We start from the raw sequence: 18,189 nt of genomic DNA, 5'->3' as shown, positions 1-18,189 counted from the left end.
TTAAGGTCTCAGATCGGTATATTCTGAGACACAGGTTCTTAATCAGGAAAACATTTTATAACGGACAGGCTCTATCACAGACTACTGAATGAGAGTCTGGGTCCCAGGCATGAGAATGGGAACAAATGTGGATGGAAATGATTATCAGAGTCAAAGTTTGAAGGGAATTCATGGAGGTTCTGCTGTACCTGTGACTCTTTAGGAGCCATGCTGATCTGGCAGCCCAGTAAGCCACAGGGACCAGTGAGGGTGACACATTAGAGCCAGAACTCCTTTATGACATCTCACAGTAGGATGTCTGAGAGGACAACACAACCTTTTCCTGCCTGTGTGGGAGATATCCAGTCAGAAGCACCATGGGTCATCTGTCTTATAAATCTTACTTTTTCCCATTATTTTATCTTTCTCAAATGGTTGAAAGTTAAAAATGAAGCCTTTTATTACTTATTTCTGACTGCGTAATCAAATATGTCGAGTAACACATCCATACCAGTTGTAGAATTTTGATTGTAACCACCAAAAATTTACTGAAGCTAGCTTAAGCACAAAAATGACCTATTGGATAGGCATAGATATAATCAGATCTCAGAGTTCACAGAACTGGAACTAGGGCATTCCCAGTAGCAGAAATCCAGAGCTGGGTGAAAAAATGGATAGTGAGCTCGCTGCAGCAGCCAGATTCATACTGAAATAAAGCAGCTTGATGAGAATTCCTCTGTTCCTGCTGGGGTAGTAGAGACGCTAATAAGTTAAGAATCTTATTAAACTTTTTTTCCCTTATAATCTACTTAGGACAAGTGATAGGTATGAATTTTCCATTTTCACTAGAGATGGAAGTTTCTTTATTAAATACTTGTAAGTAGTAGATTGAAAGACAACTTCTTAAGTAACTTGTTGTGGTATGTACATGACTGGAAATTGAAAAGACTTTTGAAATGTATTAGTAACATTGCTCCTGAATCAGCAGGGCTGTTTTAAGTAAGTAATGTTTTTTTCTGAGCTAAAAATGAGTCATCTGAAAAATGCATTTCCCCCCATGTAGTTAAAGGCACAGATCATTGTCAAAAGAGCATAATTTAGAAACTCTTTCCCTTGAAGACTCATATCTGATTAACCTTTCCTCCTTTTCTGATTATCCTGTGCCTCTATGACAAGCTGGTCAGATTGGCAAGAGAAACTCACTGTGAGTGATACTGAAAGGTGCCCGTATACTCAGAGGGGTTCCCCTTCTGATCCTGAGATCAGGAAGCAGACCTTACCCATTATACTTTCATTCTGTCTTATTAGTTACCAATAATTATTAAATCGGTAGCTAAGAGATCTGAGAGTACTTTCTAATGAAATAGTTTAATCAGAGTGACCTAGGTGAAGTTCCTAAGATCTCATTTGTAAAATGCCTAAGCTCTATGTATTGTGCCTTCGGTTATTACACTATAATAAAATGGTAGCTCATTCAGTTAATGGATCGATGTGGTGCAATTGGATTAATTTGGTGTATCCTGAGGTTTGGTTACTTGAGTTATATTCAGTCTGGAAAAGGATGAATTAACCACAGAGGGATTAGGAAAAAGATGTTTTTCATAGAACAAGAATGCAGCAGTATTGATCCAGTGTTGCTCAGAAGGGAGACACACAGCACGCACTGCTGACAGAAAGGAGGCCTCTGGTCAGTTGACATTAAATTTCTCTGTGACTCAAAAGAATGTCCTCCCCTTGCCATACTTCTTGATACCTGATTTGGTACTCCTTCATGCTAGGGAGGGTCTGATGGCCTATTTGGTCCTGGAAGGCCCTCTTTTCCCATTATTAGGCCTTGGCCACTGAAACAGAAACCCCTGCTTTGTAGAATCCTGGGTTGTACCTTAACCTACTGGTTATTTGATTAGTAAGAGTCAGTCCTAGATGCCTGTATTACTCCTGGCACTGGCAAAATCATGTTTCTGACTCTGGCTGGTAAAGGAACTGACCTTGGATAACTGTGCCTATACTAAGTTAATATGCTGCTCCCTACAAACCCCTCCTTCAGTACCCTGAGGTTTTTAATGGGCAGTTAGAATAGATTTAGGGCATCTATGAATAACCTGATACTCTGTGCTAATTGTTGGGTTTGTGGGCCCAAGTAAAATACTTTTCCCCTTAGAGAAAGCCTAGCCCATGCTGCCTTTAGCTTCTCAGATAGACTTACAACTCAAGAGGTTAAGAACCACTACTTTGATACCTGTGCCTAAGCTCCAGCTTTATAACCACTGCTGCACAGCCTGAACAGGAATGCAGCCTCTTAGGGGGAGGTAAAACTGTGTCTTAATATGTACAATGTGAAGCAGCGTGAGTCTGAAATACAAATACTAGTACAAATTGATGGGATTGCTGAGAGAATCCAGGAGAACTTCGTGGCAACTTCAGCGTTTGCCATGAAGGCTGAACAGAGTTAACAAGAACTCTATCACAGAGAGGACTAGACTCTCCCTTACCTTTTGTGTTTGATTTCAGAAGCCATCTCCTTCTGAAGACTAAGTGATTTATTAATTTTTGCAGGACAGGTGGCTTGGAAGAGAGCTGTGAAAGGTGTTCGAGAAATGTGTGATGTGTGTGACACTACCATCTTCAATCTGCACTGGGTGTGTCCTCGATGTGGGTTTGGAGTATGTGTGGATTGCTACCGGATGAAGAGAAAGAATTGCCAACAGGGTGAGAACTGTCTGGCCTCCTTATGCAGTTAAATTAAGCCTTTCACTGAATTGTGGTTGATAGATTTCTGAAGCATATGGGGCCAGGGTCTATAATGAACGATTACTACAAATCAGTTATTTGCAGGTGCTGCTTACAAGACTTTCTCCTGGCTGAGATGTGTGAAGAGTCAGATACATGAACCAGAGAACTTAATGCCTACACAGATCATTCCTGGAAAAGGTATTTTATGTGGTACAATGACTTTTCTTTCCCCCCATCTTGGTTAACTTGTAGGGACTGGTAGTTTTGTTTTACTTTGTGTAGTGTAATTACTTGCTAACTTTATTTCAGTAAGTATTATCAATTGTCCAGAAGTATATATGATAATACCACAATACTTTTGGAATAAAATCTTATATGTAGTTTTGTAGCAGAAAGAAATTAGTGTGTTAGGGGAAGGCCTGTGTGGCAAGGTAAAAAGGAGAGAGTGAGAGAAGTAATCCTGTGGGAAATGCCAGCTTCTTCTCTGTAATGTTGAAGTTGAAAGTACCTAATACCCTCTGCCCTCTCCTCCCTTTTTTTTTTTTTTTTTTTTAGCTCTTTATGATGTTGGAGACATTGTTCATTCTGTAAGAGCAAAATGGGGAATAAAGGCAAATTGTCCCTGTTCAAACAGGCAATTCAAACTCTTTGCAAAGCCAGCCTCAAAAGAAGACCTAAAACAGGTACTGCTGCAGGTGCCAGATTCACCATCCCTTGTGACTGTTGTTTGTCTGTTTTTCAAATAACCCAAGTATTTCTGCAGTGCATTTCAAAGGAACCGGGGACAGTTGTTAGTGGAAAGAGAAAGAGAGAAAGAATTCATACATTTTATGTGACAGTTCAGAGATCCATTCTTACTTTTCATGTTATGTTTGTGGACCTCATTGTAGCCTCTTTTTGTTGGTCTTATATTTGTGTTTCCTGAAAAGCAAAAACTTCTGTTATAGTCTGTCTGCCTGATAAGTTGCTATTGAATTTGGGTTTTTTTTAAACTTCTCATATGTTCTATAGAATTAAAATTTTTTAGGTAACTTAAAAAATTTTTTTTAATTCCTCAGTATGTTTTACCTATAACATTTATGAAGAGTTGAAGAGAAATAATGGTGAAATGAACCTTTCATGTACCCATCATTCAGTGTAAAAAAAAAATTGTACATTTTCTTGGTCTTCATATGCTTGTTTCTTCCTGGTGGCATCCCTTTCCTACCCACATAGCCCATTATTTCCTTTCTCTTCTTTTCCCAATAATGATTATTCTGAAGTGTGTTTAATAACCAGAAATTTACATTTTTAATAAAGCTGTGGTGTCAAAGGCCGCACGGGAGGATAGAAGAGTTGTGATCTTTGGAGTGAAAACTGAGTTAGAATTCTTTTACTTCCACTTTACTTTGGCTCACATGACTTGATGTACATGTGCTTCAGCTTCCTCATCAGTAATACAGGGTTAATAAACATTATTGATGGTTGGGTAACACAGAATGACCTGGACCACAACAGCAGTTTGAATATTCTTTTTCCTTCTCTTCATGTATGTATATAACTCACTAGGTAGTTGTCATGGTAGCTTTTCAGTTAATGAAATAAGTAATGTACTCTTTCCAAGTTTCTTTTTAAACATGTAAGTTCTTTTAAGAGCTCTTCATTTCATCTTAAAGCTGAATCAAAAGAACATATTTTCTTTTTCTGCATCTTTTTGCCTTCTGAAATCACAGCTTTACCTTTGCTGTCTTGTCTCATTTAGTTATTTGACAACTATGTTTTGTGTCCCTATTGTGGATTCTGGGGTGAGTTTATAGGGGGGACAGGCACAGACTGGTCATTTGAAAGCAACATGGTCCATGCAATGATGAGGTGTACCACCGTGGGATGGGTGGTAAGGTGAGGGAGAAGTATCTTGGTCCATTTAAGTTGTTGACATATCTCCTCTCTAGTAGTTCTCTTGCATGGCTGCAGGGTCACTGCAGCTTGGCAATGACATAGTGTCCTGGGCTGTTTATTAGGTGGTATTGTTTGGTGAGCGCTAATTGGTGAGCCCTTAGGGCAAAAGGTAAGAATGAGAAAATATCACTCTTCAGCTTATGTAAAATTCTCCTATTATACTTAACACAGACTTCCTTAATTGGAGAGAAACCGACTCTTGGTAGTGTGCTTCCGCAGAGTCCCTCAGTGTTAGAACCAGCGACTGTGGGTGGGGATGCAGCTTCCAAGGCAGCCAGCAGCGTGAAGCCTGCCTGTCCAGCCAGCACATCTCCTTTAAACTGGCTGGCGGACCTAACCAGTGGGAATGTCAATAAGGAAAACAAGGGTGAGTGTATCCTGCTTTCCCATTTCTTCCTGAGTGCTTTTGTTCGCTCATAGAGGGACTTGGTAATCTCAGCTGCTGTCAGAATAGTGGTTAGGAGTTGTGTGGAATAGAAAGTGGTTTCCTATAGTCATCTTGGAACCTGCCACAAATGAAAGTGTGTTGAAATGCAGCATCAAAGAGAACTTTTGGTGCTGGTAGAACTCTGGGTAAGGTTGACATTGTCAAGAATAGAGTGTGCTGAAATTTATTTAAATGAGTGATTTTTTCCACTTTTCTACCTTGCTGTGTATATAATTTCTATTTTGTTTAAATTGGAATATACTAGCTTTAGTTTTATTTTTGTCATCTGTGCTCTTGTCTCTCAGGATGCTTGATGATAGTATAAATAGACTTTGGAATCAGGTAGAGTTAGATTAAAACTTAGAGATTACTGCTTTATGTCTATGTTACAAATGAGAAAAATTACAGGTCAATTTCTTTCATGCAAAGAGCCTGAACAGAATTTTAGTGAATCAAATGTGACACTATAAATAAAGGAATTATATAGCTAGCAAGATTTTCCCAGAAAGCCAGGTGTAGTTTAACATTCAGAAATTTAGGAGAAAAATCATGTGACAATATGCAGAAAAACAGATAGTAAAATTCAATATATACTTATGATTTAAAAAAAAACTTTTAAATTAAGAATAGAAAGGAATGTCCTTTAGAGTTTCAAAAAAGAACTAATGGCAAACATCATAAATAATGGTTGAATTTTTTTTTTAATTCATTGAGGTTTTTGTAGTTGTACTCTGGGTTCAGGAATGAAGCAAAGGATACATTGACTAAACATATTTGTTAAGATTGCTAGATACAAGGTCAGTTTACAAAAATCAGTTGTATTTTGTATGCCAAAAACAAAAAATAAAAGTTTCATCTGAACATTGGATGTTCAGTATTTTAACATTGGTTGGGAATCTGTATCTAAATAATGTCATTAGCATTTATCCTTTTAAGATTTTTGGTTCCAGGCCGGGTATGTGACTCAGACCTGCAATCCTAGCCCTCTGGGAGGCTAAGGCAAGATGATCTCTTGAGCTCTGGAGTTAGAGACCAGCCTGAGCAAGAGCAAGACCCCAACTCTACTAAAAATAGAAAAGATTAGCTGGGCATGGTGGTGGGCACCAATAGCCTCAACTACTTAGGAGACTGAGGCAGAAGGATTGTTTGAGCCCAGAAGATAGAGGTTACTATGAGCTAGGCTGATGCCATGGCACTAACTTGAGCAAGATAAGACGACTCTGTCTCAAAAAAAAAAAAAAAAGGCTTTTGTATTTCAATAAATGAAAAACAAGTTCTAAACTTATTCTGGTAAAAGAATACTAATAAGGGGTTTGACTTTCAGAATGCCTTTTCATCTTGATGTTTTTGATTTTATTTTAGAAAAACAGCCAACAATGCCAGTTTTAAAGAATGAAATCAAATGCCTTCCACCCCTTCCACCTTTGAGCAAATCCAGCACAGTCCTCCATACCTTTAACAGCACAATTTTGACACCTGTAAGCAACAACAATTCTGGTTTCCTCCGAAATCTCTTGAATTCCTCTACAGGAAAGGTATGTGTTTGTTTTATTGTTTGTATTCCACCTTATAAAGTTGAACATGAGACAGAACGGGAAGAGACTACAGAAGTTGAAACTGAAAGGAGAAAGAAGGCTATGAATCACATGCTTGCCTTTGTGGGTACAGAAGACTGAGTCGTTGGCAGATGGGTTTCATGGGGCTGGGCCTTTTTTTTCCTGTTACACTTTTTCTTATACCCACGTCTATGACTTGTCAAGTTAGAACAGGGGACATACTACTTTGCCCGGGGGTCCTGATTTAGACTCTATTATGGATGGATATGTAATATATGCTCATCCTACCATTATAGGGATGGGGTTTTTGATGATAGAGAACAACATATTTAAGATTTGTGTTCTTTTTCAAATTCAGACAGAAAATGGACTCAAGAATACACCAAAAATCCTTGATGACATCTTTGCCTCTTTGGTACAAAATAAGAATTGCTCTGATTTATCCAAAAGGCCTCAAGGACTTACAATCAAGCCCAGCATTCTAGGCTTTGACACTCCTCACTATTGGCTGTGTGATAATCGCTTGCTGTGCTTGCAAGATCCCAACAACAAGAGCAACTGGAATGTGTTTAGGGAGTGCTGGAAACAAGGGCAGGTAATAGGGGCCTCTCCCCCCCAGTCTAGTTCACACCTTCTTCTCGTTCCTTTAGTGATTTCTCACAGTTCCACCTCAGCTTTTTCCCCCTCTCAATTAATTGTAAGTGGTATTTCCTTTACTTCCCATTTTTATACTTTATTGTTTAGGGTGAATATAATTAAGGGAGGGTGTTTACTGTGAGTTTTATTTTTTATAGCAAACATTTCTGAGCTGTCTTTTCCGATCAGGTTTTGATTGCTTGCAACCACTAATCATTGGATTTTTGATGAGAGCATCCAGGCTTAGTGATTCTTATGTGGTAAACCTCAGCAGGAGAAATGGTAGTGTGACTAAGGGGCTGGTGGGCTTTAGGAGATGTGGTAGTCTGTTTTACACTGCCATAAAGAAATACCCAAGTGCAGTGTTAGTCTGCTTTTCACTGCTGTAAAAAAAATACCCAAGGCTGGGTAATTTATAAAGAAAAGAGGTTTATTTGGCTCCCAGTACTGTAGGCTGTACAAGAAGCTTCAGGAGCTTCCAGGAAAGGCAGAGGTGAAGGGAGAGAAGGTGTGTCATGTGGCAAGAGAGGGAGCAAGAGATGGAAGAGATAGTGTCACACTCTTTTAAACGACCAGCTCTCATGTGAACAAATGGAGTAAGAACTCACTCATTACCTACTTGGAGAGGGGCACCAAGCCATTCATGAGGGATCTGCTCCCCTGATCCAGACATTTCCTTCTTAGCCCCACCCCTAACACTGCAGATCAAATTTCATCATGAGAGTTGGAGGGGTCACATATCCAAACCATATCAGGGTATAACAAAATACAGTAAAATGTCATGCATCCCTCTCCCATGAACTAAAAGCTTATACTGAAGGTGTTTGTAGGTGGCCAGTGCCTTGTGGTGTCATACTGGCATTTGAAGGCAGCATCGTTGATCTTTAGTTTGGGGTTGATGTCTTTAGGAGACTTTGTAGGCCTGCTCCTGTGCTTCTTTGTTTTAGTTCTTTTCTTCTGAATCTTTGGCTTCTCTTTTTGGCTTCTCTTTGGATAAGACCTTGCTCTTTGACAAGAATTTGGAAGAATTGCCAAATAGAAAAATGTGAGCGTCGAACAACAACAATGACAACAAAAATTCTAAATATGTTTTTTCAGCCTTGTATACTAATAGAATTTGATCATTTAATCTCTAATGCAGGCTAACAGCACGTTTTTCTTGAATTGTATGTCATATGTAAATTTCTTATATAAAAAAACTTGTTGCTGATATTTTAAAGTTAGGCTATTTCATATAAAGATCAGGGTTTTTTGGCAGTGCCTGTGGCTCAAAGGAGTAGGGCACCAGCCCCATATGCTGGAGGTGGTAGCAGGTTCAAGCCCAGCCTGGCCAAAAACTGCAAAAAAAAAAAAAAAAAAAAAAAAAATCAGGGTTTCTGGCTTGTTTTGGACAGCCAAAAGCCTTGGCACATTCATGTCCATATTCCTGTCTGGCAATAACAGACTAGAGGCCAGTGGTATCACTATCTTTGGACTGGACATTCCTGCTGGCCCTTGTCCCTGGCCCTGGGCTTTGCTGTGAGTAATGGAATCTGAATTAGAAGGGTGATCTTTTCTCCTAGAAGCTAACTATTACAGACTAACAGCAAGTAGTGCATAGCAGATAAATAGTGAAGATAAGAGATGCTTTGGGAGCACAGAGAACTAAGCCTAAATTCTCACTTCATCATCTGAGACTGAGAGCCACTCAGAAACAAACCAGCAGCTATTTAAAGAGGGACAGCCTGCAGGCGTGAAGACCCAGCTGAGGGAGTTCAGACTGAAGTCTTCCTTTTCTTCTTCTAGCCAGTGATGGTGTCAGGAGTGCATCATAAATTGAATGCTGAACTTTGGAAACCTGAATCCTTCAGAAAAGAGTTTGGAGAACAGGAAGTTGACCTGGTTAATTGTAGGACCAATGAAATCATCACAGGAGCCACAGTTGGAGACTTTTGGGATGGATTTGAAGATGTTCCAAGTATGTATTAAAGATCAGCATTTTCCAGGATTTTGGAGTTTAAATTTAGTGTCTATCTCCTATATGTGTGTACTGAGCACAGGGAATGATTGAATCTCAAAGAACAAGTAGCAGTTTAATAAGTATCTACAAAAAATAGGATCTTAATATAAATTTATTAGTTGCTGATCTTTTATTTTATTGCCCTTGCTGCCACTTGGGTACAAATGGATTTCTTGATAATGTAGAAATAAAATGGTTGGCAGTTGGCAGGAGGGGAATGTTAAAAAAAAATTATATTCTAATATGAAATTTTTACAGAGATAAAATATATTTTATTTGTATTTTTGGGCCTGAAATGCTAATTTATCATTTATTTTGGTCTGTTTTTTGAACTTTGAATAGTAAGAATTTATTCTGGTTACTTTTCAGATCGTTTGAAAAATGAAAAAGAACCAATGGTATTGAAACTTAAGGACTGGCCACCAGGAGAAGATTTTAGAGATATGATGCCTTCCAGGTATGATTATGAAGGTGGGAAGAAATGACTGTCCTTGACTTGTTAGGTTAAATCCTTTTTTTGAGGTAGTGAGAAAATAGTTTCCAGGGAAATATGAAAATTCCATAGTTTTACTGGTGCTGATTTTTTATTTCTAGTCTATAATCTTTGGAGGCATGTGTATTTTTAAAGGAGATAAAGACGTTACTGACTTTTAGATCTGTCTCACTAATGAAAGCTCTACACATTTTCCATGGTATTGCTCTGGTAGAGAAGAGACTGACTTAGGCTTGCAAGGCCTGGTTTGGAGGCAGGATCAAACATGTCAGGGTTCCATATAATACATTTACATCATTGAGTTAGACAACATCTAATTTGTAGATCTATTTTCTTGTTTTAAGTTTGAAACCTTGAAAGGCTCCTAACAACTAATCAGTAATAAATCCCTGAGTTTCACTTACTGTTAGGAATTTTTTACTCTGATCTTTTGTCTGAAATATTCCAGATGATTTTGACACATTTATGTAGTGTAGGAAAGAAAGAAAACATCTTTCTTCATAATTCAAATCTTTTATATTATTAATAGCTATCTCATTTTCATGATCACAGATATATTGGTTCCTTTTGATATAGAAGGAACAAAAAAAAGTTGCATATGACTGAAAGAGAAAGGCAAACTTACTTTGTAAATTCCTGCTTCTCTTAGATTTGATGATCTAATGGCCAACATTCCACTGCCAGAGTATACAAGGCGAGATGGCAAACTGAACTTGGCCTCTAGGCTGCCAAACTACTTTGTTCGTCCAGATCTGGGTCCCAAGATGTATAACGCTTATGGTAAGTAGGAAGTGGCTAACTTTAAAAATGTATAACAGAAATAAAACAATTCAAAATGCTTGAATAATTAATTAAATGGTGGGTTGGAGGATGGAAAACATCTATAATCTTACTTAACATAGCAACAGCCTTCATTTTTACTTATTTCCTTTCACTCCTTGGCCACATATTCATGTATTTCCTTTTCATACTTGGAATTGTAGGGCATATGCAATTTTGTATTTTTTTCTGTTCTATACCTAATTTTGATATAGGCCATATTTTAGGCCAGGCATGGTGGCTCAGGCCTATAATTCTAACACCCTGGGAGGCCAGGTGGGTGGATTGCTGAAGCTTGGGAGTTTGAGATCAACCTGAGCCCGAGTGAGACCCCATCTCTCCTAAAAAAAAAATAGAAAAAAATAGCCGGGCATTATGGTGGGCACCTGTGGTCCTAGTTACTCAGGAGACTGAGGCAAGGGGATCGCTCGAACCTAAGAGTTTGTGGTTGCTGTGAGTTATGATGCCACAGCACTCTACTCAAGTGACAGAGTGAGTCTCAAAAATAAAAAAATAAAATATAATTTTATATTGTAAGATCTTTATGTGTTGGATGATAATCTTTAGTATGGTAATTTTTATTGGTTACCTGATAACTTCATTGAAAGAATATGATTTTATTAGTGATTTAAATATTGATGGAGATCTAAGTCGATCTGCTAGCATTCTAGCTATTTTAACATCTACTACACTTAAATGCAATGTTCTGTGTTGGTGGGTAGAAGTTAGTTACTTAAGTTAGAATTGAAAGCACTCTTTGAATTGGATATTTGTTTATTTGGGCGTGATTCAGTAAACTGTCCAGAAGGGAGTGGGAGAGTTGCTTGGGATAAAGATTGCTTTCTATAAGGTTGCTTGGGATAAAGATTGCTTTCTACAGAAGTCATCTTTTTGTCATTATTACTGTAATCCTGACCAGTTTTACAAAGGGTCTTTAATTACAGTTGGATTCAAGTTAGCCATTTTGAAGAAGTTATTTACCAATTTATTGTTGAATTAATTTCCAGTTGTTCAAATCTTTCAGTGAATGTCATTTATTCTTTTATACTATTTGGCCTCTACTTTTGAATCCTCTTGGAAATTACTTCTTTGATTTTATTCCTTCCTCATGTAATTGCTTCCATGTCATCTTCCATCTCTGGTCTCTTACACCTGACAGTGTCCTTCTCAAAAAGGTCTGTTGATGTCTTTGCCGTGTTTTCTAGAGACTGTTGGGTGGCGGGATGTGGGGAAGGACCAGGGCCCTAGCCCCCCAGTTCTTCTGTTACGGTTGAGTCAGCCTGGAGAATCACAAGTGTAGTTGGGGAACATTTTGAGGGGCAGTGCTTCTGTTTGGGAGCTCCCAACTGTCTACATGCCCAAAATAGTTCTACCAGGGTAGGGTAAGAGATGGTGTGTAAAACGGAAGACAGGCAGAGGTCTTCTTGCCTCTTCCCTTGCTTCTCAGGTCCCTTCATATGCTGTTGGGGTTGCAGTACATTCTTTAGCTGAATTCCCTTCCCTTGAGCCCTTCAGAGTCTAGTCATAGTAGTTGGATAGTTGCAATTTCAGGTATACTCTCTTTCTAGTGGGGTTTAAAATAATTTGTATTGATTATCTATACTTTATAGGATACAAATGGATATCTGAGAAATTTTCAAAATAAACTACCTGCTTTGTTTAAATGGCTTGGCAGCAAGTGTTTCCCCCTAGACGCACTAATAGAGGGCAGTGTTACTCTATAAAAGCTTTTCCTATGACAAAATTGTTCCATCCTGAAGCAAGCATTTAGAGGTTGAATATAATAAAAATGTATACATTTTCAAGCACTAACGTCAATAAAGGAGAACAGTACTTTAAACTTAGGGTGATTGAACTGTAACTCTTTAAAGTAACGGGCAAAGGCCATACTGACTTTGGGCATTGGCTGGGCAGGTGTCATTCCTTCCTCATTTTGTACAGCTGTTTTTTGCTCAGTGAGGCGCTGGCCACACCAACAGGGTGTCAGTCCCTGACAAGACTTTGAAACATGCTGTCCCTTCCTCATGCTCCCTCCAAGCACCAGCCCCTTCCTCTTGTGCTTTCCCTTGATCACTGTCCTAAAGTTTGTGTTTATCATTCCCTCATAATTTTACCAGATAGATTTGTATTCCTGCACAATTTCCTTTCTGCTTTTAAATTACTTTTGAATTTCATAGACTTTGTTATTTATCCATGCTGTCATGTAGTATAACTGTGTTAATTTCATTCATTTTATTTTTAGCCTGCTAATTGCTTTTTATCTTAAATTTTACTTTTTACTATGGAAGTATTTTTCAAGCACACTGAAACCTTGAGAGTTGAGTACAGTGACTCCCCAGATACTCATCACTCAGTTAAAACAGCTTGCAGGGATCCTGAAACAAAACACCATGGACTTTTATTTATTTATTTTTTTAATTTACTTTTTCTTACTCTGGAAGGCCCTGGTCCCAAGTTAGTAGAATAATGAGGTGTCCCTCTAAGTGTAGCTCCTGTAAAATCATAGTCCCAGGCAAGCCAGACCTGAAGCCCTCCTGTAGACAGTACAGGACCTTTTCAGAGGCAGGCAGGTTAGAAAATAGCCTCTGCTTGCTCAAGAAATGCCATGCTTTCCTCTGCTGTCCAGTTGGAGAAGCAGAGTCCTAGTGTCAGGTGACTATATGGCTTAGTGAGCTTTGGGGTGATTAGCAAGCAAGGTGAACTTTCTCCTCTGGGTAAGGAATTAGATCTACAGACAAAGAACTTTGGAGGGATCTTCTCATTTTGGCTTGCTGCTCTATCACAGTTGAGAGAGACAAGGCCCGTGTATGGCAGTGTTTCCTCTTACACTCATTACAGCCCTTTGAGGTCCCAGCTTTATGTATATGTGGAAGGGGGCTTTCTCTCAGGCTCCCCTTTGTGAGTGGCACTTGGGCTTTGTCTCTTGCCCTAGAACCCTCCTAGCCTACAGCACAACTGAAGTTTGAGCTCACTGTTAAACAAATACCCTTTTAGCAAATCCCAGCTTCAAGAGTCTTCTTTATTCCTCCCAGTTTTCTGCTGTTTTTGACCCCTAAGTGTTCCTTCTTTTCTTGCCAGCACGTTGATTTATTAAGAAAAATTGGGGGGGAATAATTTCATCCAGAATTTTTAGTTCTCAGCAGGAGGGCCAATCAGGGGCCTAATTTGCCAATTACCAGCAGTCCCTAGATTATGAATGACATATGTTCTGTAGGTTCATTCTTAAGTTGAATTCGTATGTAAGTTAGAATAGGTACATTTACCTGTTACCTGTAATTACTTCCATTTGTATGTGCATGTCATACATCAATCAGATGTCTATAACTTGAGGACTTACTATAATAGCCTCTGTTTCTAAGTACAGGTTGTACATAATTTAGATGTTTGGGGACTGCCTAAACATAAATCTTAGAATTAGGAGGGTTTTTTTTATTCTTACAATAAAATATTTGATAAGAGATTATTTTCTTTCGAAGTTGAAAGGGTAAAGGAATTTAATATTAAATAGTTTAACTTGGCATGATTAGAGAGGCAGCTTTTAAATTTTGTCACCAAGTATCTCCCAGGGAGTGGAAAGACTGGCAGCCTTTGTTGTCTTCAGTAAATTTAAGGCACTTTCTTTTTTCAGGATTAATCACTCCAGAAGATCGGAAATATGGAACAACAAATCTTCACTTAGATGTGTCTGATGCAGCTAACGTTATGGTCTATGTGGGAATTCCTAAAGGACAGTGTGAGCAAGAAGAAGGTAGGGTGCTGAGCATAAAAGTAGGGCGTACTCTCTGAGTTAAGGCCCATGGTCTGATATTTGCTTTGCTTTTTCTTGCTCTAGAAGTCCTTAAAACTATCCAAGATGGAGATTCTGATGAACTTACAATAAAGCGATTTATTGAAGGAAAAGAGAAGCCAGGAGCACTCTGGCACATATATGCTGCTAAGGACACAGAGAAGATAAGGGAATTCCTTAAAAAGGTGTGCTCCTTACTCTTAGGCTGTGAGCAGAGGCATAGAGAATAACATATTATAAATTATCTGGCTGGTTTGCTGGGGAATTGCCACAATCTCAGAAATTTAATCTGTGCATGTCAGATTGGATAGATGAAGGTAGCTGTTAAGGAACAAGGATTCTAAATGATAGAGGTCACATTTCTTTTTCTTTCTTCTTTTTGAGAATGAGTCTCCAAAAAAGACTATTGCCCTGGGTAGACTGCTGTGGGTCACAGCTCACAGCAACCTCAAACTGTTGGGTGTAAGCAATTCTCTTGCTTCATCCTCCCAAGTAGCTGGGACTATAGGCTCCTGCCACAATGCCTTACTTTTGTTTTTGTTGCAGTTGTCATTGTTCTAGCTGGCTCTGGCTGGGTTCAAACTCGCCAGCCTCACATATGTGGCTGGCGTCCTACACACTGAACTGTGGGCGCCGCCCAGAGGTCACATTTCTAAAAAGAGGAGGCCTTGTCTTTTATGTCTACATTTTATATTATAATGCATTTGGAGATTTTTGTTCTCTACGGTCAAGTAAGTTCATCTAATTATTTACTAGCAGTTGTCTTATTTTTATTGCCTTAACAATCTGAGTACTTTAGAAGTTCATGTATCAATCCTTGCTCCTGAGCAGCTATGTTCTGATCAAGTTACTAGGGCCCTGTTGGTTTTATTCACTGTCACATAGTAAGAGGCCCTACTTGGCATCAGCAAGGGAGACAGGGATTTGGAAGAGTCCAGATTTCCCCTGTAGTTGGCAGGTTGTTCAGCAAGGGCTCTGTGTGAAAGTTCTAAGCAACTGGACAGATGGGTATATTCTGTTTTCAACTTGTTCACCACTGAGGATGCTGGTTGTGACCCAGGTGTCTTTGGCTAACATCTTCAGTCATTAATGAGGCTTGGATACTCCTAACTCATTACCTGGCACCAGGCACCAGGCACCAAGTAGGTCCTTAATAAGCATTTGTTTGAATCAAGGTGTTTCTGGCTAAGGATCAGTTGAGCCTTCCAGAAAACCTTCCGGTTACCATGTTGTCCCTTTGATAGTGGATATCAAGTATAGCAAGTATCTGTGCTTTGCCAGATACTTGGTCTAAAATAAACAAGTTTAATTTGTAGCTAATTTAAGTACTATTTCATAATTCATATTGTTAAGTGATAATAGGTTTTTAATAACTGCAAAAACAACTTCATTTATAAGGAACTTGAGCCTACTTAAAAGTCTAGGCCAAAATATTTTCCAAATATAGGACTAGAGACTGCTAGTCATGGTTACAGGAAATAATAGCAAGGAAGCCACAGCTTCTTTGTCATTCTTTTGTTGGCTCAGTTAATGTCTCTAAGTGCTACTTGCCTTTTTCTGCCAATGGGGACATTTAAGTTGAAGAAGGCAGCATTTATTAACCGCCAAAATTGTTTAAAGGGAAAAAATGCCCTATTGGGCCTTAGAATGTTGTTTGGTTGCATAATATTTTGAATGTATTTTAGGTATCAGAAGAGCAAGGTCAAGAAAATCCAGCAGACCATGATCCTATTCATGATCAGAGCTGGTATTTAGACCGATCACTAAGAAAGCGTCTTCATCAAGAGTATGGAGTTCAAGGCTGGGCTATTGTACAGTTTCTTGGGGATGTGGTATTTATCCCAGCAGGAGCTCCACATCAGGCAAGAATCTTTACTTTTTCTTTATTCTCTTTATACTATGAATTTTTAAAGGTTTATTTATTTTTTTTTATTTAACTGATGTGGTTTGGTGTTTTCCAGGTTCATAACTTATATAGCTGTATCAAAGTGGCTGAAGATTTTGTTTCTCCAGAGCATGTTAAACACTGCTTCTGGCTTACTCAGGAATTTCGTTACCTGTCACAGACTCACACCAATCATGAAGATAAATTACAGGTAAAAATAGCTCTGATTCCTAGCATTCTCTGCCTATGGCTTCATGGACCATTGTTGACCTTATAAAGAGAGTCAGTGAACTTGGCCATATCACACTCAGTACAGTAGACTGGCTGAACTGGCTTTATATCTAGTCCACTATCTACATAAGGGAAGGAAAGAGAACAGACCTAGAGGAAATCTTGGTTTGGTTTGATATGATATTGTATAGGCTCTGTACAGGACTGTCTCCAAAGAAAAGACTTTAGTACCGCAAGTGAGCAGATCTGATTTCTGATCTGGTCCAGCTGCCCGTCAGGGATGTTAAACATAGTGCTTGACCTTTAGTACGATAGTGTTCTCACCAGCCTTAGGTGAAACAGAACTGAATCTCTGCATTGAAAGGGATCTGAGGGAGGTGGTATTTTTGAAAAGACTTTCAGAAGTGAATTGTGTAACATAATTTCATATTTGAAAAATCAGGGAAATTAAACTCTGAAAAATAATAAAACTGTACCTTGAAATTTGCCTCTCCGTGTTCTCACCATGGGTAGGCCCATGTGGTATCAGAGCCTGTAGAAGGGAGAAAATGGGCTTTTAAGTTCTTTAGAAGAGGCATGGATTTAAAATGTGCATGACTCTTCTGAATGAGCCCAGAGGCCTTTCTAGTATTAACATTCTCTATTAAATACTGAGTTTTAAATTCTAAGAGAAGGTAATAAAATTATAGGGGAAAAAGTTTATTCTTAATGATATTTTAGATATAAGGGTAAAATGACCATATTTTTTCCCATTGTTTTAGGTAAAGAATGTTATCTACCATGCAGTTAAAGATGCAGTTGCAATGCTGAAAGCCAGTGAATCCAGTTTTGGCAAACCTTAATCCCTGCACATTGGAAGTGAATTACTGGCAGCTGTTCAAACTCTTCAGGCAGGATTCCTGTGGACTTTGAGATTTTTCATGTTACCTCATCTTCTTTTTTAAACTATACCCAACTTGTAAGGGTACTCTGCCTAATGTATATTTCTAGTGTTTACAGACACTAAATGTGTATATGTAGTAACTATTTACAGAACATGCATCGTTAAACTGTGACTTCTCACCTAGTGCAGAACTTTTACCAAGCTATAAAAACAAAAACTTCGTGTCAGCTCTGCGACAACACCTGCAGTTATTCCCTGGCTGTTTGGGCAGCTTTAGTCAAAATGGGCTTATAACTATTAGCAGTCACTGCGCAGTTTATTTGGGTTGTATTTTGTTTTGTGTCTGAATACCCTCTCCCCTTACAGTCCCAAAGAGCAATGGAGGAAGTGACAGCTAATGATGCAATTTTTACTATATTGCATAGGACTGGTATTATATAGCAAAAATCAACTACTGTACAATTCTTGGGGTTAACCATCTTTAGTTAAATGGAATTTTAATTTAAATGGAGCTTTGCTAATTTTAAGTGTTAAGCATTTTACATTAAAATATTCCTATAATAGTTTGGCTCAGTTTATTGGCATTATCTTCTGGTTGTGGAGTTAACATACCTTTTATCAAGTACAGGTTTAAGAGATTGCTTCAGGAACTCTTCATAAAAGCAAAGAAATTATTAATAGATGGTATAATGATTTCTTAATGATAAGTATAAAAGTAACATGTAAATTTCTTCCCAGCCCGATAGAAACACAGCCACAGTTTTACAAAGAAACACCACTAATTAATTAAATTTGGAAATAGGCATCAACAAAAGAACCAAAT

At 38.5% G+C, this 18,189-nt stretch overlaps 1 protein-coding gene across 2 annotated transcripts in view; it reads left to right on the top strand.

Moving 5' to 3' along the window:
* The window catches only part of KDM3A (lysine demethylase 3A), a 53,636-nt gene extending 35,707 nt beyond the window's left edge, over positions 1-17,929 (top strand). For both annotated transcript variants that reach the window (XM_012811004.2, XM_023518777.1), the window contains exons 13-26: positions 2,536-2,688; positions 2,815-2,910; positions 3,268-3,395; positions 4,822-5,017; positions 6,440-6,612; positions 6,992-7,228; positions 9,055-9,226; positions 9,638-9,725; positions 10,411-10,541; positions 14,209-14,328; positions 14,413-14,552; positions 16,053-16,229; positions 16,329-16,463; positions 17,245-17,929. In XM_012811004.2, coding sequence (XP_012666458.1) covers positions 2,536-2,688; positions 2,815-2,910; positions 3,268-3,395; positions 4,822-5,017; positions 6,440-6,612; positions 6,992-7,228; positions 9,055-9,226; positions 9,638-9,725; positions 10,411-10,541; positions 14,209-14,328; positions 14,413-14,552; positions 16,053-16,229; positions 16,329-16,463; positions 17,245-17,325 — 2,027 coding nt within the window. In that variant the 3' untranslated portion in view covers positions 17,326-17,929. The remainder of the gene's footprint in view (positions 1-2,535; positions 2,689-2,814; positions 2,911-3,267; positions 3,396-4,821; positions 5,018-6,439; positions 6,613-6,991; positions 7,229-9,054; positions 9,227-9,637; positions 9,726-10,410; positions 10,542-14,208; positions 14,329-14,412; positions 14,553-16,052; positions 16,230-16,328; positions 16,464-17,244) is intronic.
* The last annotated feature ends 260 nt before the right edge of the window (positions 17,930-18,189 follow it).

This window comes from Otolemur garnettii, unplaced genomic scaffold (genome assembly GCF_000181295.1).
Source record: "Otolemur garnettii isolate 467f Iridium unplaced genomic scaffold, OtoGar3 scaffold00147, whole genome shotgun sequence".
NCBI lineage: Eukaryota > Metazoa > Chordata > Mammalia > Primates > Galagidae > Otolemur > Otolemur garnettii.
Note: the sequence above shows the minus strand (reverse complement) of the source record. Positions and strands in the feature narration are given on the sequence as shown.